The 23,156-nt window shown below is 35.7% G+C and overlaps 2 protein-coding genes across 4 annotated transcripts; both read left to right on the forward strand.

Moving 5' to 3' along the window:
- The first annotated feature begins 1,913 nt into the window (after positions 1–1,913).
- On the forward strand, positions 1,914–7,674 carry LOC114728370 (DNA replication licensing factor MCM7). Its single transcript, XM_028915265.1, has 15 exons — positions 1,914–2,019; positions 2,131–2,198; positions 2,361–2,420; positions 2,546–2,769; positions 3,043–3,220; positions 3,509–3,631; positions 4,011–4,100; positions 4,338–4,480; positions 4,731–4,908; positions 5,137–5,328; positions 5,450–5,622; positions 5,790–5,993; positions 6,158–6,323; positions 6,544–6,765; positions 7,278–7,674. The coding sequence occupies exons 1-15, from the start codon at positions 1,989–1,991 to the stop codon at positions 7,380–7,382; spliced, it is 2,157 nt and encodes a 718-aa protein (XP_028771098.1). The 5' UTR covers positions 1,914–1,988; the 3' UTR covers positions 7,383–7,674.
- On the forward strand, positions 5,684–23,047 carry LOC114728369 (bromodomain and WD repeat-containing protein 3). Of its 3 annotated transcripts, XM_028915263.1 has the most exons (27): positions 5,684–5,695; positions 9,877–9,930; positions 10,192–10,271; positions 10,920–11,289; positions 11,699–11,853; positions 13,175–13,414; positions 13,581–13,690; positions 13,787–13,864; positions 13,936–14,042; positions 14,480–14,574; positions 15,027–15,157; positions 15,278–15,381; positions 15,479–15,556; positions 15,957–16,035; positions 16,206–16,374; positions 16,758–16,828; positions 16,991–17,071; positions 17,167–17,237; positions 18,696–18,792; positions 18,912–18,971; positions 19,094–19,148; positions 19,234–19,613; positions 19,687–20,399; positions 20,515–21,385; positions 21,475–22,029; positions 22,191–22,249; positions 22,568–23,047. In XM_028915263.1, the coding sequence occupies exons 4-27, from the start codon at positions 10,934–10,936 to the stop codon at positions 22,761–22,763; spliced, it is 4,911 nt and encodes a 1,636-aa protein (XP_028771096.1). In that variant the 5' UTR covers positions 5,684–5,695; positions 9,877–9,930; positions 10,192–10,271; positions 10,920–10,933; the 3' UTR covers positions 22,764–23,047. The 3 variants fall into 3 exon arrangements, with proteins under 3 accessions (XP_028771096.1, XP_028771095.1, XP_028771097.1); XM_028915262.1 differs by lacking the exon at positions 5,684–5,695 and having other exon boundaries at positions 9,792–9,930; XM_028915264.1 differs by lacking the exons at positions 5,684–5,695; positions 9,877–9,930 and adding an exon at positions 10,000–10,092.
- The last annotated feature ends 109 nt before the right edge of the window (positions 23,048–23,156 follow it).

Raw genomic sequence — 23,156 nt, forward strand, 5'->3', positions numbered from 1 at the left:
AGGCACCGTAGGACTGATAGTAATGGAAGTACTGTTCATCCAGAAGCAACCCTTTGTGAAGAGAAACTCAGCAGGTCAAAACACTCACAGAGCGAGAAGCCAGCTTTAGAGACACACTTAGCAAAACTGTTTAGCAGAAGGTTGAAATATTCACCAAAGTAGAATACACACAGGTATAGTGTAATTACCAACTTGGTGATTCTAAAGTCAAAGCAAGTCGTCATATATCAAGTTATCAAATCTTCACTCGTAAAACTGCAGGAGTCAGTTGTTACAACCATAGTGAAATTATGCCTAAAAAGCCTACAAGAATTTGTTCGACTCCATACTTTTAATCGGAGTGGGTTCCAGCAAATTCAATTGGATATTCAGTTCCTAAGGACTTCTTTAAGAGAAACAGTTGAAGACGAAGCTGCTATGGACTTCTTGCTTGATGAGGTTGGAATGATTAATTAAAGTCACGTTCATACTTTGAGCTTTGATTTTCATCTAGCTATATAGTTGGTGAAGTCGTGTTTATCTTCGCCCTCCCCTTTGTTTTTTTGGTTTGGGCCACAGGTGATGGTTGCTGCAGCAGAGCGTTGTCTTGACCCAGTTCCTTTGGAGCCCCCAATACTGGACAAACTTATACAAGTCAAGTTGGCAAAAACTAAGGAACATAACACAATATCTCCATGATCATTTAATGGTTGAGCAGTATGTATTTCCTTCAATTTTAGGGGACATCCGTTTCCGGGATCAGTTGAAGTTACCCATCAAGCATTCAGAGTTTTGTTAGTTGTCATCCCTCGTGGAATCTGATAGTTCTTAGGCCGGATTCCTTTTAATTTCTGTAAATCTGTTGTAGACTTGTAATGTAAATCTGGCTTCTCCGCTTCTGTTGTATTGCTTCAATCGCGAGTATACGTATCAGCGAAGCGCTAGCGAGGGACATCTATTCATTCAGCGTTATTTATCATTTCAAGTTCGTGTGTGACATTTAGAGCTATCTGATATTTGTTTATACTCTTGTGCAGAAGAACTTGCCTCGAAAGGCAATTAAGTCAGAATCCAAATCAGATTTTTTTTGAATTTTTTTGTCTTTTGGTTGTATGTTTATTTTCTCAATTCATCAAAATATTTTTCTTTTCGCATTCTCTTTTTACGCATAGATTGTTGTTATTGGAATATTTTTATAATTGTTATTGATATATTTCATTATTTATTATTTATTCCTAATGGTTATCCTTCAATGCCAGATGGGCTTTTCTTAAAGGTATTATGTAGAGAAATATTTTAAGCACTTGATAATATGAAATTAGCTTTTGTTGCTAGGAAAAAGAAATTAACTTTGAAACGTTCTTAACTTATATAGAGTTATTTAAACAAATTTTAACTTCAAAACCTAAATTCAAAATGAATATAAATAATGAAAATTAAATGAATTTTTCCCGTTATTAACAAGTGAGGTAATGACATTGAGGAAAAACACGCGGAATTCTGAATATCAGTGCCGGCAACCCAAAAAGGGCCCAGGGATCCAAGTCAAGGGATTTCTAAAACAAAATCCAGAGAAATAAAAAGCGCATATTTATTTATTAGCTATGACACGTGTATAATTTAATTTACTTAAAAAATACATTAATCATACTTTATTATATTCTTAGGTTATATGTTATTTTGTAGCAATAAATATATATTAAAAAGCTATAATTTTAATAAAAAATTAGGGTCTGATTAAAAGATTAAGGTATGTTTAGAAGAGGAGAGAGAACGTTGGGTAGAAAAGAAAGGAGAGAGAACATCCCGTTCTTCCTTTTTTTTGGGGCCATCCGATGGCCCATTTCCCCGCCCGTCCTTTCCCGCCAAAAGTCACAGCATTGTTTGTCATTTGGCGCCAAAATCCCTCAAATCCAAATCTCGTTCGCGCTCTAGTTTCTTTGTGCCGATTCATTCACACATTTCAGCCTGAGAGTGAAGCTGCTCTCCTGTCCTTGCCCGGTTGAACCATGAAGGACCTCGACTTCAATGCAGACGTAGGTGAGACCTTCGTTCGCCTTACTCTTCGCCGCGACTCGTTGAGCTTATTGTTCTGTTTTTGTTTAGTTTTTATTTACTCCGGTTGAACCAATTCTTTCTTTCCCTCCCTAGCTCTGGCAAAGGAGTTTCTTTCGAACTTCGCAGATGCAAACGGTCAACCCAAATACATGAACATTTTGGTCAGTGCTTTATTTTAATTCAACTTGTATTTCTTCCCTTATTTTCTGAATTGACGAGGTGGAAGCCCAAATCGTCTGAGACCAATAAAATCCTACCTCTTTCGTGGAATAGAGAAACCAGAATGAAAATTAACCCTAATTCGTTGTGTTTTCCCCTTTCAGCAAGACGTTGCTAACCACAAAACTCGAGCTATCCAAATTGACATTGGGGACTTGATCAATGTAACACTCTCTCCCTCCCCCTCCTTAAAATTCTACCCACCTTTTTGTATGAGGTGGGTCTGTTACGCTATTATTGTCTATTATACTCACGAACAATTATTCTGTTATCTTTTCTGAAACTTCAGTATAAAGATCTAGACGAAGAATTTCTCAGACGTGTGACCGAAAATACTCGGAGGTACATTGGAATTTTTGCTGATGCGATCGACGGCCTTATGCCAGAGCCCACTGAAGCCTTTACGGATGATGATCATGATATATTGATGACACAGAGATCTGACGAAGGAGCGGAAGGTGCTGATGGTTCAGATCCTCTTCAAAAGATGCCTTCTGAGATCAAGCGCTACTTGTAAGTTTGACTAAAAGCCCTCTTGTCCTACTTACATGGAATCTATAATAATTATATTTATATGTTGATAATTACGAAATTCATCTGCATTTAATCACTTTCTAGGCTTAAATCATCTTCATCCAGGAAATTTACGTGAGCTTAAATTGGTAATCTGATAGTTATTCTTCAATCTCTTGCTGGAATTCCTGCTTCTTTACTTCGAGAGTCGTTGATAATTGTGAAAATATCATGAAATATGGTTGTCGGCTAATATTACCCCGTATACTCCAGTGAAGTTTATATTAAGGCATCTTCAAAGGGGCGGCCATTTACAATTAGGGAGGTGAAGGCTTCATATATTGGTCAGCTTATAAAGACATCTGGTATTGTGACCCGATGTTCGGATGTTAAACCATTGATGCAGGTAGCTGTTTACACATGTGAAGATTGTGGCTTTGAAATCTACCAGGTAATTTAAAGAGGACTTATTGATATGGTCGTTTTTTGTATTGTGCAGTTTTAATGAAGAAAGAAACTAGGAAATAGAATAAAAACTACAACATGAGATTTAATTTTCAGTTTCAAAACTTTTCTCTTTTGTTATTATGATCTAACTGCCAAGATGTTGAGAAAAGATGCTTAAAGTAATTTATCTATCAATTAAACCTTTTTTTTTCTTTTGGGATTTGTTTTGACCTTTGAGATATTCATGTATCATTGTTCCTTAAGATTGTTGTTTTCTTCCCCTCTTAAACAGGAGGTAACAGCTCGGGTCTTCATGCCTTTGTTTGAGTGTCCTTCTAAGCGCTGTCATATGAATCAAAGCAAGGGGAATCTCATTCTTCAACTAAGAGCATCAAAGTTCTTGAAATTTCAGGAGGTTTGTCCTTGACTCTCTTTCAGTCATCAAAATATGTCTTGAAGAAGAAATCTTTTTTTTCTCCTTGCTATAGGCTCTACGTGAATGTTTGGTTACCTTCAAGGAAATATATTCCTTTTCTTTTGTATAGAAAACGAGATATATAATATTGATCAAATTCCCATCATTATTACTTAAAAATTATTGTATTTTTATTACTTTTTATCTAGAAATATAAAAATATGTCTCATCCACAAAATTATTTAATGAGCTTTTCTTTTTTGAACCCTATCCTCTATGCTCAACAGCCTTTCATGTGATAAATTGATTTATTTTACATTCTGTGGCATGCAATTGCTTAGTTAGTTATAATAAACCTTGTGAGATGATCAAATTGCAGGCAAAACTTCAAGAACTAGCTGAACATGTTCCAAAAGGACATATCCCCCGAACAATGACTGTTCATTTAAGGGGAGAGCTCACAAGAAAGGTTTGTCATTTCCTGCCGTGGAATTAGCCTAAAAATTTGTGGCACCAATTGTTTTCTTCTTAAATATTGTGACAAATAAAGCATGGTTAGCGCTATATTTTCATCTTTGAGAGTTTTTTTTCAAACTTTTTTTTTTCGAAAGGTAGTTGAGAAACATATTTTACAAACGAAAAACTAATGTTAGCCTTACAAGCTTTGCTGGATTTAATTATCGTACTCTTTATTAAACATTTTCAGGTAGCCCCAGGTGATGTTGTTGAATTATCTGGTATTTTTCTTCCCATACCTTTCACTGGTTACAGAGCAATGCGTGCTGGGCTAGTTGCTGATACTTACTTAGAAGCCATGTCTGTTACCCATTTCAAGAAAAGATATGAAGAGTAAGTCACCTTTAAAATCTTAATAATGGCTGGAACTTTTTCTTATTCCGCTAGAATTCACTGTTGTTTCTCTCACTGGTTAGTCCCTATAAGGCTCCAGTTTAGACAAACTATTGTAATAAACTTGGTTTCTCTCATATGCTGCTTATTTGTATATGTCCACGCACATCTTGCGGAAATGCTCTCATAAAAATGATAGTTCACCAATGTTGGGAGGAAATTTATCCTTTTCCATTGGATTCTTTTACAGGTATGAATTTTTTGGAGACGAAGAAGAGCAGATTTTAAAATTAGCTGAAGATGGCGACATCTACAACAAGTTGGCTAGATCACTGGCTCCTGAAATTTTTGGACATGAAGATATCAAGAAAGCATTGCTTCTTCTTCTTGTTGGTGCTCCTCACAGGAAGTTAAAAGATGGGATGAAGGTAATGAGCTATGCTTGATTATTTGGACTATGCATGTTCATCTGTGGTTTGGCCCAAAAAATCATTTTGATTCATGGTTTAAGACACGCTGGCTTCATAGTGAAATGATAATTTTGAGTTAAAGGATAAAGCTTTTACCTTTCCATTAGTGGTCTTACTTTTTATTATTTTGCATATGCTGCATTTGATCATGTTTGTAAACGTCATATTTTTCATATATAATTGCAGATCAGAGGAGATTTGCATATATGTTTGATGGGTGATCCTGGTGTGGCAAAGAGTCAGCTCCTTAAACACATAATTAACGTAGCACCAAGAGGAGTGTACACCACTGGCAAGGGAAGTAGTGGTGTAGGTCTAACTGCTGCTGTTCAGAAGGATCCAGTGACCAATGAGATGGTTCTGGAAGGTGGAGCATTGGTAATTCAAACTTTTTTCCCCCCCTTCCTTTTTTGTCTGCAGCAATTCATTCAATATCCTGTTTTATTAGGAAAAGCTGCTTTTTGTTGTTATGGGTATAATGCCGGAATACTGTATTCAGGTACTAGCAGATATGGGCATTTGTGCCATTGATGAGTTCGACAAGATGGATGAATCTGATCGTACAGCTATACATGAAGTTATGGAACAGCAGACTGTGAGCATTGCCAAGGCCGGGATCACTACATCCTTGAATGCAAGGACTGCTGTCCTTGCTGCTGCCAATCCGGCATGGTTAATACTTCTTGTCTTTAGTGATATTTATACGTGATCGTTTTCATCTTTAATTAGACACTACTCTTTATTGGTTACTTATTGTCTTTGGGAGAATGGAGACCAGGTCTAATATGCATTGACACTTGAGCATATCCAAAATTTATTCTTTTTAATTTTATGTGAAGGGGAAGATATGATCTAAGAAGAACTCCAGCAGAAAATATTAATCTTCCTCCCGCCCTGCTATCAAGATTTGATCTTCTGTGGCTAATCCTCGATCGAGCTGATATGGATAGTGATCTTGAAATGGCTAGGCATATCGTCTATGTCCACCAAAATAAAGAATCTCCTGCTTTGGGATTCACTCCTCTTGAACCATCTGTTCTCCGGTAAATTCACATACTGTCTTGCATTAAAGCACTGTTGCCTGCGGAATTTCAATAATTTTCATCGGATTTTCCAGCTCAGTTTGTGCTGATTTGATTGCATGGTTATACTGACTTCTGTTATCCTTGGGTCACTGCTAATTAAGTCATGCTTTATTTTTTTCTAGAGCATATATATCTACTGCAAGAAGATTATCTCCAAGTGTCCCCAGGGAATTGGAAGAGTACATTGCTACTGCTTATTCTAGTATTCGCCAAGAAGAAGCCAAGTCAAGTACTCCCCATTCATACACAACTGTCAGAACTTTACTCAGCATTCTCCGCGTATCAGCTGTAAGCTCAGTCTCCATGTTTTAATTTTAATGTCAACAACAACAAATTATATTATAACTACTACCGAGGAATAGGTTCAGATCGGTCTAAAGAGGAAAGAGGAAAGCTATGGTCGGACAAAAGAGAGTCAAGTCTCTCAGCATAGATTATTTGGTTATAGGTCATTAAAATGCGTAAACTGTTTCTAATCAGTTGAATGGCCCTCTGCAATTCTTGATAGGCATTAGCGAGACTCCGCTTTTCGGAAACTGTCGCTCAGAGTGACGTGGACGAGGCACTGAGGTTAATGCAGATGTCGAAGTTCTCTTTATACTCCGATGAGCGTCAAAGATCTGGTCTAGATGCGATATCTGATATCTATTCTATTCTGCGAGATGAAGCTGCAAGGAGTAACCGGATGGACGTAAGCTATGCCCGCGCCCTCAATTGGATATCTAGGAAGGTGAGTTCGCTCTAGAGTTGAATTCCATCTACTATTTAGTAGTAGTAATTTAAAATGACTTTATGTAACGCAGATGAATGGATTTAAAATCAAGCTTGACTGCTGAAACACATGCCAATATTCTACAGAAAATCGATTCAATATAAATTATGAAATTTTATTGGTGGCAAAAAAAAAAATGAAATTTACATCACGAGTCATAAAGTGAAACTCATTTTTGAGGCTCCGTGTGGGCCCCCTTTGAAATAAATGTTTTAGCTGATAAAATTTAACTGGAAGGACATTATTGCATTTCATGGAATCAACGGGCAGGGAAGATTTTAGCTGGTTTAGCATGTGGTGATCCTGATAATATATCAGTTGAGTAAAATGGTTTGAAAAGAGCTAGATTGGTTTTTAATTCTGTCCGAAACTTATTAGCTACTACCGAGAATACGGAGTTTGATTTCAATTTGATGCATTGGTATATTCTTGACCGGTCCGTAATTGAACTTTTTGTGGCTCGTGGACAGGGCTACAGCGAAGCGCAGCTGAAAGAGTGTTTGGAGGAGTACGCAGCATTAAATGTTTGGCAGATACACCCCCACACTTTTGATATCCGATTCATCGATGCTTGATGTACCCTTATTGCAAATATACTGGAATTGAGCCAATCCAATTTTAACCCCGTTTTCTCCAGGTCTGGTTTATCCTGTAGTTTGGTCTCACGAAGCTCACCAAGTGTTTTTTTTTTTTAATGGTATTGATAGTTAGGATTTTTCATGTTTAAATTAAATGTTCATGCTTCAGCTTAGATAAGATCGGAGGCGCTGATTGTGTTGCTTCTTGTCTATTTGGATTTGCCTCAGCTATGATATATTTTGTAAAAATGACATCGTAGAAATGGAAGTCAGGTCGAATCTGAATGGACTCCGTCATCCGGAGACTGACTTGCTTCGGCTATATATATATTGTTTTGGGAACAAATAGCTATACTATAATTAGCAAAAATGAACCGCAATGCTATGCTTAATCAGATGCCTTAAATGATAAATCAGAGTCCTAGAAAATTCAGCGAGAGTTTTGCCATTATGGATCCTACTTGACGACACAATCTGCATTAATCTTACAATATGAATTTGATAAAAGATTGTAACCAGAATAAAAAACAATTTTTTATTGATATCTGCATCATTTATCCACTAGTTATCATTTACTAGTTTACTAGTTAACATAAATACTTTAAGATGGCATAAAAGTTAGCATGCCTATTAATAAAATAATAATGTGATTACGATAACATCAATATAAATATATTCTTCTGTTCTACTTCACCCGGTTCTTTTAATGACTTTAAGGAATTGACGGTGATGAATGCTTTATGTAAGATGAATTGTCGAAATTTCAACCAAAGGAAGTAAAATTTTTATTTTTATGTTTTTCGCATTTGCCGAATCAAATGTTGTATTTATTTATTTATATATGCTGGAAAATTTATTTTATTTGTGAAAATTGCAGGAGACAGTACTAATGATCCATGAGAGACATGTAATAGCACTTCTTATTATTAATATAAGAACTAGTTGAAGATTTAATTTAATTTTAAATATAAGACTTTAGTTCACTTTAATTTTAATATTTATTTCTTTTATCACCAAGTAATCCCATGATGATTAAGAGGTATTTTTAATGCACATGATTAATTGGAGTATTTCAAAAAGAAAATATTTATTTATTATAAATAACTAACTCTTTTTTAATATTTACAAATTAGTTATTTAGTTTATATTAAGAACCTTAGTATCAATTATGTAATATCAATTTACCATGTTATACTTAATTTATAAATAATTCTGTTATATGATGGTTAAAATTAAATTGAATTATTTATGATCTCTAAGTAATATTATTTGTTAACTTTTATGTTTAGAACGATTGTATTATTAAGCGGGACGCATCTCATCCATGCCATCAGTATATGCCATTAGTCATACGCCGTCCTCTGGAAAAAGGATCATGATTGGCCAAAGAAAAAGAGTGTGACTGTTTAAGTACAGATTATGATACTAATATAAAAAATAATAAAAAATTTTATTAATTTTTAAAAAGATAAATATGTCATGCTAATTACTCTTGTACTGATTTTGACTATACTTGTAATGATTTTTACTACTCAAAACCTATCAACCTTACCTATTTATCATTTTGAAATTCAATAAATATTTTCCTGTCATTTTTTAATATTAAATACCATATTCTTACATTTATTTTAAATAATTTTGCACCGTAAAAAATAAAATATGTGAGTTTTATTTGTTCCCACCCTTTCTCTGTTTTTTTGGAAAAAAATTTAATTTTATTTAAAAAACCCACGTTACATCGAAGGGTTGAGATTTTAGAAAAGCAAGGTAGAAAATGGTCTAGACCTTTTTCACATGGAATTAAAATTCATAAAATATTATTTCTGATCTTGTTTATAAAGCTGGTTTTTATACTTAACATCAGGTGGATACTTTTGCTCCGCGGTAACGTCAGAGCATGCCCGTGGCCCTGTGGCCCTGGCAATCCTATATAGTCTGTTTCTTTTCGTTTTCGGTTTTTTTTTTTTCCGCGCTTTGGCAATTTAGTTAATCATACAAAACTAACTCAGGGGTGATCGGGCTTATCACAAAAACTAACTCAGGGGTGATCGGAGCTGATGCCCCCCCCCCCCAAAAAAAAAAAAACCGGAGCGCTATGCACAGCAAACAAAAAGTTCTATAGCATTCATATATGTATGGATTATGTTTCTGGCAAAAAATTGCATCGATTATGTTCGATAAACATTTTACATTCTGCCCAAAAAAGATAAACTTTTTATACTACATGTAGAGATATGCCGCATATATTTATGTGATACATTAAATATAAGAAACACACGACCTGAAAAATAAATATATTTTGTTGCCAACAAAAATAATACGCATTTTTTTAAACTTAACTTTATTTATTGTGAGCTATATTATATAAATAAATCCCGCAGGATACTATTTCGTTGTCCCCGCGGCTGCGTCATCGGACACCGAGGAAAAGGGGCAACTTTCCGACCGGATTAACCTCAAAACCGAAAACGATAAAGAGTAAAAGCTACAGTTTCGGACGAATCTTCCTCAGTCCCTGACATCAAATATTAATTTCTTTCTTAGGGTGAGTTAGTGTTTGAGACTTGGAAGAACCTAGCTTTAATTTTCTTTCCAACTGCAAGTTCAGCTTTCAAATCTCTTCTTATTAACCCGAGTCTATAATAGCAACGAAGCCCTAGATAGGAAACGAATCAAGTCTTACATTTCTTTTTTATTTTCTTTAATGGTAAGTGTTTTTGTCAATAAATTTCTCCCCTCTGTGTTGAAACCACTCAAAGATTTTGAATAACATTTTTTTTTATGCTCTCGGTGGGTTATTTTTCAGGTGTCTTCATCATGGACTTGGATGACATCGGAGTCCAACCTAACTTCCTCGCTGCTTTACCCTCCTGAAGCAATTTAGAGGTGATTCCATCCTCCTTGTTTCAATTATGCTGTCTTTCGTTCTATATTTTGTTTTATTTTATTCAGGTTGAATACTGGAATTATTTCAATTGAGTCTCTCCTTTCAGTTCTCTTTATTGGCTGGCTTCCAAAGAATCACATAGGAACAAAATTTACCGCGAAGGATATTGCAATGTTGGTTGTTCGGTTTTTCTCATTTTGAATGTCTATTTCGCACTCTTGCTGTACTCAATCTTCAACCTTAGCTAACTTTATTGAAGTCTTGTGAGAATCACCTGCTCTTTCCCTGGAGAAAAAGATCTTGAACGGCCATGAAAATCACATAATAATTTCAGTTCTGTTTCTTAATCTTTTTTACCATTCAAATGTTGGGCTAATCATTTGCATCCAAATCAACCTTGGCAAATCTAGTGATAGTATGATCATGCCAAAATAGAAGCTACTGATCTTTTTTCCATAATTACCAGGGTTGGCAATAGTTCCCTAATTTAGCCAGTGTAAAAGTGTTTGACTTTTCTTTGATTTTTTTCCTTATCTGTTGTTAATTTGGTAGTGCACCAGCTTTTCTTGTACATATATTATTGAGGTTTGTTACTTCGCTGAGTGAAATTATTTATTTGTCAAAATGGAATTTTTTCTCTGTTTTAGGCTTCTTTAAAAGCATGGATTCACGAAAGTGCATGGCTTCTACTGGTGCGTCATTAGTTAAGGTGTCACCTTTAAGCTTTACAAATCAGGTGGATAAGATGGCTCGACCTTGTAATGATAAAGGAGCTGCTGGTCATGATGTTGACACTGATGTGGATATGGACCTTAGAGAAGTTTACTTTTTGATTATGCATTTTTTGTCCGCTGGGCCATGTAAGAGGACTTTTTCGCATTTCTGGAATGAACTTTTGGAGCATCAGCTTCTGCCAAGAAGATATCATGCTTGGTTTTCAAGAAGTGGCTTGCACAGCGGGAATGATGATGATGATGGCATTTCTTTCCCTTTGAATTACAACGTATTAGCGGATAGGTACTTTTTGCCCCTCTAAAAACATATAATGTGGTGGTAAATTTCATCTATGCTACTAAATAAATGCAGCAAGTGCTTTGAACTTCTTTTGCTTTCTGTTTTTAACATCCTGCAGATTGTTTCATAGAGATCCAACGTCTTTAACTTTGAGAAACTTATATTTGTGATGGTCAAAGCTTGCTCCAAATATCAGTTTTTTAAAAAAATAAATAAATGTGCCTATAGAAATTCTATTGATAAAAAAATGTGCTGATCGAAATGAGGATTTTTCTTTATATCTTAAAATAAACACCCCCTCCCCTAAAAGAGAACTCTTGCTTTAATTAGCTTGGGAAACTAAGTTAGTAATGGCCTTCGCCTACTCTGCCTTGCGTGGGCGTTGATTTTTGGTCATTTTTGTAAACCCAAGGTATTCTCACATAGCAAAGGATCACTTGGTAAAGCTTCTGAAGCAATTGATGCTGAGCACAGCCCATCCCATGCACAGCAAACTTCGAGAAAGTGCCCCTAATGCTGCTGATGTTCCTACTTTACTTGGATCTGGTTCCTTTTCTCTTTTGGACGGTACGTGATATGCTATATTAATCTACTTTCTCTATTCAATTATTTAACCTATCATTTATATTCTGGGAAGATATAACTTTTAGTCCCTGAAATTCCTCTCAATTATCAATCTGATCTCTGAACTATGACTCAAAACAATTATTTTATTAAGTAATTATAGAGATTCAGTTGTATAGACTTAAGAAACTATAGGAACTGAGTTATTCAGAGGCAAATTTTGGGAATAAATTGATAATTGACGAAAAGTTTATCGGACAAAAGTTATATTTTTCCTTTATATTCCTGTAGTTTTAAATTAAGGGTACACTCTACAAAATGTCTGTCAACTGAGATGGGTACAATTTTATACTTCAATTGCTATCAGACTTTTCTGCTAGTATCGTAGTGAATGTATTAGTAAAGTGAAGTCGTGGTTACAGATTTCCGTCAATGTCTTGTCTATTCTTAACCTTCACAATATCAGTTGAGGGATGTGTTAATATTCCATTGATTTAGGTTTGAGTAATAGGCCTGTGTTATACAAATCACAAATCAAACCTTGTTTGAATTGATGCTTTTTTATTAATAATTTTACACAATGAACATTCTGTGATTATGTTTGTATCATAAAATACAGATTTCTGTAAATTATCTGATTTCTTCTCTTGGGGTTTTACAGCTGTTCTTGAAGTAGTAGGACTAACTTCGTCAAGAGCTCAAATTCAGCTTGACTCATTTATTAAATGAAAAAAAAAAAATTATCAACATATTACATTAGTTTAATTAGATAAGCCAATCATCAAAATTTAATGTTTTAGTTAAGCTCACAAACAACTTGGTTAGTAATAAAATGTGCATTTATTGACAAATACAGAACCATTTGCTTCACTAAAACATTGTAATGCATATTAGTCTAAAGTTTCTAATATAACTCACGTATAATATAAAGTTGATTTTTTTTTTTTTTTTGGTTTCACACTATTTCGAGTGAACCAGCTCGATCACGTCTTTGCATTGGTCATGTACTCTCTAGTGAGATTGCTGCTTGGGTTGTGTACAATGTAGCCATTGTCTGGAATTTTTTTTAAAATATTTTTTTGAGCTTGTCAATGTGAAGCGGCTGGATGATGAATATCTGGATATTTATTCAAATAGTTTTCTTTGGCTTGGTATTTCTTCTTGGTGCTCTCTTTTTTCCTAGTGCAGTACTGTTCAAGAGTTTATTTCATCAACTGTGTTTAAATATGTCATATTCTTGCCATATTTATTTGGCCCTATCTGCATTGGAAATCACAGGATATAAATATATTTATTTTATCTTAATGTTTGGGTGTTTGCACAGTTGATAGGAAAACAGGGAAAAATCAAGTTAAGCCCCTTCCGGCTTACCTGCGTTGGCCTCACATGCAGGCTAATCAAGTTCAGGGGCTATATTTAAGGGAAATTGGAGGTGGTTTCACAAGACACCATCGAGCCCCATCAATTCGATCTGCATGTTATGCAATAGCCAAACCATCAACTATGGTGCAGAAGATGCAAAACATAAAGAAGTTGAGGGGACATCGTGTGGCTGTCTATTGTGGTATGGCCTGCTTTTTTGCTAAACTTGTGATTTGAAGTTCATTTTCTCTTTCTAATTTCTTTCAGCTAAAATTTTGAACAATTTCATGGTAAGTTGAATGATGGTTTGAAGATGATTAGTAGTTAAATGTTAATTAGTTAAAAATTGTTGGATCATTATCTTGCAGCCATATTTGATCGATCTGGAAGATATGTGATCAGTGGTTCAGACGATCGTCTTGTTAAGATTTGGTCTATGGAAACTGCATTTTGTTTAGCGAGCTGCCGTGGACATGAAGTGAGTCAAGAATATTGTGAATGAAAGTAATTTTGATAAGTGCAATTTTACCCTTCATTGTCATTAAATCTTCTGCTGTGGTTATGTGGATTGAAGGGTGATATCACTGATTTGGCTGTAAGCTCAAACAATGCTTTGGTGGCATCTGCATCAAATGATTTTGTCATTCGAGTTGTAAGTCTGTGTTAACTTTTGTTATCTTCCTGTATTTCTTGGCAAACTGAGCTGGTATTACCTTGCAACAGTGGCGCTTACCAGATGGAATGCCAATATCAGTTTTACGGGGACATACTGGAGCTGTTAACACCATTGCATTTAGTCCTCGACCCAGTGCTGTATACCAGCTTTTATCGTGAGTCTCTCCTATAATTCAATGATATTTTTTGGCTTTCAAATCTTGTTGGTAGTCTATACTAGTTACATATTAAATTTTATGCTAAGATTAGATAAGTGCATTGTTTATGAAAAATTTTGAAGTATTTTTTATCTATGAGGTTTAGTTAAGTTTTATGGTTACTGGTTATAATTTGAATTTATCATGATGATGATAGTGTACTATTATAATTATTAAAATCGTTGATTCCTATGCCCTGAGTTGTAAATTTATTTGCTGCTCTTAAATATCAAATTCTGTGGGCATGTCATCTGCATTTTAAAATATAAAATTAAATTATTACATTAACAAAGTTACCTTTTCTGCAAAGAATGTATTTTTTATCCCTTAAAAGCAATCAAGATTTGCAAGTCTGAGGATTCTTATTTTGTCACCCCACATTTTGAGGGATGCAGGTCATCAGATGATGGAACTTGTCGAATATGGGATGCAAGATATTCACAGTGCAATCCACGGATATACCTGCCTCGGCCTTCCGATTCTCTAACTGGTCAGATCTTCGTTTCTAGTGCTACTATGAATTGGTCAGACCTAGACCTAGACCTAGATATGGTCTGAGTTTATTGGTCAGGGATAACTACAATACTATCTGAGTTTATTGGTCAGGGATAACTACTATACTATGTTGTGGATTGTGCTATGCAAAGGTTTAGATTCTACAAAATAAGTCAAATATAAAAGCACATTTTGGAGTAATATGTATCTTAGAATAAATGTAACATTCATATCTCTTTTTTTTTTTTTGGCCGAACATTCTTATCTCATTCAAAACAATCAAATTTGGGACTTTTAACATGATCTGAACTTTTTTGTCATCTTTGTGCTTAATGCTAGTTCAACTTTAGATCAGTAGTCTGACTTGTCGATTGCCATAAATTCTTGTTATTTAGCTATTCTCGATTGCTCATAAGATTGTGAGAAGCAATGTAAAGTTTATTGCAGGTAAGAACAATGGTCCATCTGCTAATTTACCTTCCTCAAGTAATGGTCAACAAAGCTATCAGATACTTTGTTGTGCGTATAATGCAAATGGAACTGTTTTTGTCACTGGTAGCTCTGATACTTTTGCAAGGGTATGTTGACTTAGGACTTCTCTGATTTATTCTATCATTCTTCCACTAATGCTTTTGACTTCTACTTGTTTAAATGTTACATCTACTGAGATCTGTTGACTCGGCTACAATTATTGGTAGGTGTGGAGCGCTTTTAAGTCTAACTCAGATGATTCAGAACAACCAGTACACGAGATGGATTTGTTGGCTGGCCATGAAAATGATGTTAATTATGTGCAGTTTAGGTTGGGTAGTCTTAGTTATATCTTTCTTTTCTTTTCTTTTCTTTTGTTTATTTATTTTATGCACAGATTCATTTGTCTTTGCAACTTCCAAATGCAGTGGTTGCTCAGTGGCTTCGAAATTTTCAACATATGACTCTTTAAAGGAAGAAAATGTCCCGAAGTTCAGAAGCTCCTGGTCAATACATATTTTATGACTTGCATATTATAGTCTGCTATTCTTATATCATGTTTAATATTATTTTTGGTCCCAAATATAAGAGCTAATTGAATATTCAATTTAGTCCTAAATGTGTGGGATCCCAGTCTATTTTGTCTTCCATATTTATTCATTTTTCTGGAAAGTAATTTCCATGATAATTGCACATCTTAAAGGGTTTCCATTCTAATACACATGATAATATTTTAGGGAACACAATACTGGTTTATTTCAAATAACTAACTTGACAAATTTTCTTAATATTTGCAAATTACTTATCTAACTCTTATATTAAGGACCAAAGGAAATATAATTGGTGTAGTTTCTTTTTTCCCCCCAAACTAACTGTGTGATATTGTTGTCATATTGTATTCTTCAGGTTTTGTCATGATAACATAGTTACCTGCTCCCGAGATGGAAGTGCAATTATTTGGGTTCCTAGATCTCGTAGATCTCATGTGAGTTTTTTTAAATAAGGTTTCCGTGGAAATTTGTTTCCTTTTTATCAATAATCGAGGTATATTGAACTGGGTAAATAATAAATGCCTACATGAAATGCATTTTCTTTTCCTAACATGTTAATAGTCCTTAATATGCATAATTTACATGTTGCCTGATGCTATTTCAGGGAAAAGTGGGACGTTGGACTCGTGCATATCATTTAAAAGTGCCTCCACCACCTTTGCCTCCTCAGCCTCCTCGAGGGGGTCCAAGGCAGAGATTCCTACCTACTCCTCGAGGTGTCAATATGATTGTATGGAGCCTGGACAATCGATTTGTACTTGCTGCTATCATGGGTAATGTACTAGATTTAAATTGATGCTTTAACAGGATGGGAAAGTTTATACCAATTTAGATCCCACCAATTTGCCTAGATCATTCCAGTGGTTGAATTTGGCAATTTTGGCTATTAATTGTTGGAAAGTAATATTCCATTAAGTTAAGGTGGGGAGCATCTATAAGTTATTTTATCTTCTTTTTACTACTGATTGCTGCTGATACACTCACCACGCCATATCCTCAATCTGTTCATCTTTTTACATTTATCCATGCATTATTGCAACTTTTTTAACGTCTTCCCCTACCATGCTTCTTTGGAGGAAAATTTACTAGAGTACAGTCTAATGGCAGCAAAGATGGTTGAATGCATCTGCTGATGACTGGTCTTTTCGTCTTGCAGATTGCAGAATATGTGTTTGGAATGCAGTTGATGGAAGCTTAGTGCACTCTTTGACCGGCCATACTGCATCTGTAACCTCTACTTCCCTCGCACCCCCTACCTTTTTAATTTTATTTTTTATGCAGTCGTAGTTTGCTCTTGACTGAAGCAAGTTTGATTTTTGTTATATTATTGGTACCTTTTCACCTTAATTTAAACTTTCTAATCTTGCTTCACTTTTTAATGTTTTTCAGTCTTATGTTTTGGACGTTCATCCCTTCAACCCTCGGATAGCTATGAGTGCTGGCTATGATGGACGAACAATTGTGTGGGATGTAAGCTTCTCATATTTTGTGTTTTTAAGAACTCTGTATCTTAAGTCTTAATGTATATTTGTCTAAATTATGATTCTCTGATATACTGTCTCAAGATATGGGAGGGCGTGCCTATTCGAACATATGAAATTGGACGGTTTAAGTTGGTGGATGGGAAGTTTTCTCCGTAAGTGTCAATAGAATAATCTATATTACCATGCTTTTATTCATTTATGTTTTCTTATTATCATATATTCTATTGTTGTCCCTTTTATTGGCAAAAACAAAAAATTGCCCTTGTCATGTTTATGGTTTTCTCTTCTATTTTTTTTTGGGGTGAAATTGTTGTAGTAATTCCACTCAAAAAAAGTCAACAATACATATACACTGAGAGCGAAAGAGATAAATAGGCCACTTTTTAGGAAGGGCTCTTAAAGTTGTCCCAAAAAAAAAAAAGAAAAAGGAAGTGTTCTTAAATCTTAGCCATTTCAACACCTCAACAACAGCTAAACATATACATCGTTTACAAAAACCAAGAATAAGGTATCGTATGCAATATTGCTAGCTCTAAGAAATTCTATTTCAACTAATCTTAATTTCTTGGGAAGACGTGGCTGAGCTTTAATGCAAATCAACACCAAGATTGCCTTCTTTCCTAATGTACCGCCACTGCAGCTGCAGCAGCAAATAAAACATTATGTTGCTTGAAAGAATGTAGCAAAGCCTGTTCCTGACTTCCAAGCCTTCTACTATGGGTGTACAATTTATCAAATCCATGGCAACATTTAATAGCTTCCTAGCCCACTGACAAGTTAAAAATAAATGGTATAGGGGAGTCAACTTGACAATTAAAGGAAATCAATCCTTCCTTACTAAGCAACCTCTTCTTTGTGATGAACCACATAATATATGAATGTTTTGGTATATTGTGTTTACTCCATACAAAAGGGGCTTGAATAAACCTGGTGTCTTGTTTTTGTAACCACTTATTACCTGATGTCATGGTGTATATGCTGTTTGGCTTTGAAAGCCAAAAACCATCTTCGAATCCCTGTATAAATTTGCATCTCAAGTTCATTAATTTCCTTCAATACCCCCATGCATGTTTATGATTTTCTTTGTATGAAGATTTTGGTGTGTTCCGTTACCATACTATGGTAAATGGGTAATAATATAATTAATGTTTTCTGTGCTCTTTGTTTTCTCAAGTTAATTTGTCTTGTCACTTGATTGTATTTAATTTGGGCAATTATTTACTCTATTTAGCTATCTAATCTTTTCATGTGATTTTTATGTAAATGAATTCCTTCCCTCCATATAAGTGCTTATTAAATCATGCAAATCTCATCACATGTACTATGGCTTGCTTTTGTATCGTTCTGGGCATTCAACCTGATCAACACTTTCACCAATTGGTTTTTCTGCATTCATATCCACATCAAGCTTCCATTAAGTGTTTGTGCCTGCTTCTGTGTGTGTCCTGCCTGGTGAGGAAATTATGTTAGCCATGACTTAATACCACAACACCACATGCCTGATGAGTTTTCTAGCGTATCTTCATGTATACATTCTGATTGTAAGTTAGCTATCTATCACCTCAAATTCTGACATTGCTGCATTGTCAACAATTTTTTTTGGCACATAGGGATGGAACATCAATTGTGCTTTCAGATGATGTTGGCCAAATATATTTTCTGAATACTGGTCAAGGCGAGTCCCAGAAGGATGCAAAATATGACCAGGTGATCAAATATAGACATGCTGATTCCCCTTTTTTTGATAACCATTTTAGTATTTAATAAGATTTTTCATGATGGTACAAGTTTAGTTATGATGTATTGTATCTTGATTTATCTTGCAGTTTTTTCTTGGGGATTATCGACCCCTTGTACGGGATATCCAAGGAAATGTTCTTGATCAGGTTTCTACTAACCGTTATGCCACTGTACTTGGTGATTTTGTCATCATGATTGAGTTGAAATAAAATATTTTGTTTTTCTAGGCATCCAATACATCTGCTAATATATATCACACTTGATGCAGGAGACTCAACTTACACCATACCGAAGAAACATTCAAGATCCTCTGTGTGATTCTAGTATGCTTGGTTCCTATCTCGTAGTTCATGCACTTTATTTTGTTGGTCGAAATACTCCAATAAACTATTTTCATTATGGTCCCAGGTTTGTTGCCATATCCTGAGCCTTATCAGAGTCAATTTCAGCAACGTCGGCTTGGTGCTCTTGGCATTGAATGGCGTCCTTCATCAATAAAGTATGCTGTTGGTCCGGATTTCAGTGTCAGCCAGGACTACCAGGTGATCCCCTTGGCAGATTTGGAAAGAATGGTTGAGCCGCAACCAGAGTTCATAGATGCCATGTTGTGGGAGCCAGAAATTGAAATTATTAGTGATGATAATGACTCAGAATACAATGTAAACGATGATAATGGCAGTGAAGCGGAGCATGGGAGTATAAGTTCAATCTCTTCTAGTGATCCAGAATGCAGTGGAGATGATTGGGATAGCCTTCGAAGGTCAAGAAGGAAAAAACAAAATGCGGAAGTAAGTGGTCTCTTTAACTATTTTGGATTAAATATTTGATTACAACTTCGCCCCTAACCTCAATATCTCTCAGGTCGAGTCAACAACTTCTTCTGGAAGGCGTGTCAGGAAAAGGAATTTGAATGATTGTGATGGCACACCGTCTGGAAGTAACAGAACTAAGAAATCAAAGAACAGCAGGAAATCATCTAAAAGAAAATCTTCCAGCACTAAGACATTAAGACCTCAGCGGATTGCTGCACGGATTGCTCGTAATATGTTATCCCAAATGGATGAAATATCTACTACGGATGGGGAAGATGCTGATCTTGAAGATGAATCATCTGACAGTTTGCAAGATTCAGATATTATTAGTGAGCCTGAAAGGAAGATTCAGAGTATGCGTGAGGAAAATAAGCAACCATTTTTGGATGGGGTTGCTGATGCATCTAAGCCTCCTGCACATTCTGAGTCTCAGGCTAATGTTGGAAATAGAAGGAGACTGGTTCTTAAGTTTTCACTTCGAGATTCTAAGAAAAATTTACCTTTAGAAGACATGGGACATGCATGTGATGCTCAGGCCGATGTGGTATGTCAGTCTTCAAAATCCCTGGGAAGTATTCAAAAGTCTGTACTCGACAAATGTTCTGTGGGCCCAGCATTATCATTTATAGATGTGAACACTGCTCCTCCCCAGAGCCACGACAAAAGTGAAGATAAGATAGACACATCCAAATCTTCAACATCGAAAGATACCTTGCTCACTGATCCTGGAGGGGTTGACCACCTTGGACAAAATACTATTGGGTATGTTAAATTCTAGATTTTTGTAAAATTGCTAGAGCTCTACTTTAAAAAGAAAAAAAAAGAAGAAGAAAAACTTTTTTCTTAGAATTAAGGTTTTTCCGACCTTGTTTTGCAGAAAATCAGAACAGTTAGTAACCAGTGATGGAGAGAGAATAAGTTGCAGGAGTCATCCAAAGCCTGCTCATCTTGATACTGGACTCCAACCTTCATCTCTTGAATCTTCATTACTTGGCAACCATTTTCTTAACGGTGATGGCTCATTGGCATCTGGGAATGGGATGTCAAATGGTGGTGACAAACGCACAGAGGACTCACTAGAAAGAACTGAAGTTACTCCTGACCTCAAAATGAAAGCACCTATGAATTCAACAAAGTTAGTTCTTAAAAAGAAACAAATTTCAGCGGACAATAAAAGTCCATGCAAACTGAAATTTGTTAGCCCTCAGATAGATGCTGAGAATTCCTCATTTATGGTGTCTGGTTTAGGAATGGAAGTACCTGAAGAGGGTGACTATAAAGTACATGATCACGCCCAACAAAAGGACAGATCATCAAAATGTGAGGCCAACCCTGATGTTGGTACTGACGTGGAAGAGAACACGCTAATTGTCAGTAGACATATTGATTCAGGAGTTGATCGGTGTGATCCAGTAAGTGATCCAATACATAGAACACGATCCATTAGAATAAAGACATCAGAGGAGTCAAATAACATGAACCTAAGGATTAAGATTCGAGGGGGTCAAAATTCTGGTGGAACATTGAATCAGGCGGGATCTTCCACTGACATGTCTGATCAACTCCATCGAAGATCCAGGCCTTCAAGAAGCAGACGGGGTGGGTATTTTGCAGATGATTCTGATACATTAATTCAAAGGATGTCAAACCCCCCTATCAAGAAGTTGTCATGGCTGATGCTGTCAGAGCATGAGGAGGGTTACCGTTATATTCCTCAACTTGGTGATGAAGTTGTATACTTGAGACAGGTAGTTTGTGGTTCTTTTACCTTGTAAAATTTAGTTCCTCGGTAGTTTGCTTTTATAACCTGTTCCTTACTTGGTTTTTCTATTGGCAGGGTCACCAAGAGTACATCGAGTCATGTGGGTCCTATGAAGTTGGTCCTTGGAGATCAACTACAGGACTCCGTGCTGTTGAAATTTGCAAGGTTGCAGAACTTGATTATGCAACGGTAGCAGGTTCTGGAGATAGCTGTTGTAAACTCAAACTTAGATTTGTAGATCCTTCTTCTAGTGTGTGTGGTAAATCATTCAAATTAACTCTGCCTGAATTGATTAATTTTCCGGATTTTGTTGTTGAAAAAACATGGTATGATACTGCCATGAGGAGAAATTGGTCTCCAAGAGATAAATGCATGGTGTGGTGGAGAAATGCGAACGGGGAAGGGGGAAGTTGGTGGGAAGGCCGCATTCTTTCAGCACAGGCCAAAAGCCATGAGTTTCCAGATAGTCCTTGGGAGAGGTATCTGATCCAGTATAAGACTGATCCTACAGAAACCCATCTGCACAGTCCTTGGGAACTGTATGATCCTGAGATACAATTGGAGCACTCTCACATGCACCATGAGATCAGAAATAAGCTGTTGTCTTATTTCTATAAACTAATCCAGAGAGTGAGTATACATCTTTTCGTCCCATTATTTGTCTTTTATTAAAGTAGGCTTTTTAATATGCATATCTTCAATTTTCTGAGTTAATAAAATGGGAATTAAGTAGCTTGAAAACGAAATAGGAATGAGATGTCTGAATTTTTTTCCCGCTTTTCTTAATCCAGGACAGTGATGGTATCCAGGCATTGAACCGAGCAGCTGAGAAGTCAGACTTTTTAAACAGGTATTAAAACGATATTTGCAGCTTAACTATAAAATTGCAATTTGTTACTTTATCAGAAAAGCGGTGGACAGATTTACCCTTGTGATTTTGATAAAGCCTTGTGCTGGGAATGTCAGGACTCCGTATCATTCCTAATTTATACTCATTGCAAGCAAACCTGTAATTTAATTTTTTTTCCCTAATAAATGAAAGGACGATGGAAGAAGGGGAGAGAAGTGAGAACAATTGGAAGGGGTTTCTTTTTCTTTTTTCTTTTAAATGTAATCATAGCTAGATAATGGAGTGAAAAATTGATTTTTTTTTTAATTTGTATTACAGGTTTCCCGTTCCATTATATCCTCAATTGATTCTATCAAGGTTGAAGAATGACTATTATCGGAGTGTAGAAGGTGCTAAGCACGATATCATGGTAATGCTAACAAATGCTGAGAATTTCTTTACAAAAAGTCCTGCGCTGTTGAGCAAGATCAAGCGCACATCAGATTGGTTTAGAAGAAAACTAGAAAGGATATAGGAAGTGTAATACAGATTTTATGATTATCTTCAATTTTATTCCATTCTTTAATCCAATTTTGGGGGGATGAGTTGTTCTGTAGGCAGTGGCTTCTTAGAATGGAGATGGCCGAGATGGTTCGTGTATATCGATGGGCATATGTGTGTGTGTGTGTATATATTGGCTCATCTTTGTAGATGTCAATTATCTACGAAATGATAGATATGGGCATTTTTGCCCTTTTCCGTGTCTGAATGCTTTAGTTTTCCAGTGGACACAAGCACGTGTGGTGCTATCGCTTTTAATATTTTTTGGGGTTAATATAATTTTTGGTCTCTTAAATTTGTTCTCATTTTGGTTTTAGTTCCTCAAACTTTTAACCATAAATTTCGATCCTTGTAGGGGTAAAATGGT

The sequence above is a fragment of the Neltuma alba genome, unplaced genomic scaffold (assembly GCF_004799145.2).
Source record: "Neltuma alba isolate B1F8T4 unplaced genomic scaffold, ASM479914v2 tig00012535_pilon, whole genome shotgun sequence".
Lineage (NCBI taxonomy): Eukaryota > Viridiplantae > Streptophyta > Magnoliopsida > Fabales > Fabaceae > Neltuma > Neltuma alba.

Coding starts and splice junctions, on each gene's coding strand:
- LOC114728370 (XM_028915265.1), top strand. CDS start 1,989: ATGAAGGACCTCGACTTCAATGCAGACGTAG. Junction 3,632..4,010: donor AGTTCTTGAAATTTCAGGAG/GTTTGTCCTTGA, acceptor ATCAAATTGCAG/GCAAAACTTCAAGAACTAGC. Junction 4,909..5,136: donor AGTTAAAAGATGGGATGAAG/GTAATGAGCTAT, acceptor ATATAATTGCAG/ATCAGAGGAGATTTGCATAT.
- LOC114728369 (XM_028915263.1), top strand. CDS start 10,934: ATGGATTCACGAAAGTGCATGGCTTCTACTGGTGCGTCATTAGTTAAG. Junction 15,158..15,277: donor GCTCTGATACTTTTGCAAGG/GTATGTTGACTT, acceptor AATTATTGGTAG/GTGTGGAGCGCTTTTAAGTC. Junction 18,972..19,093: donor AAGGAAATGTTCTTGATCAG/GTTTCTACTAAC, acceptor CACTTGATGCAG/GAGACTCAACTTACACCATA.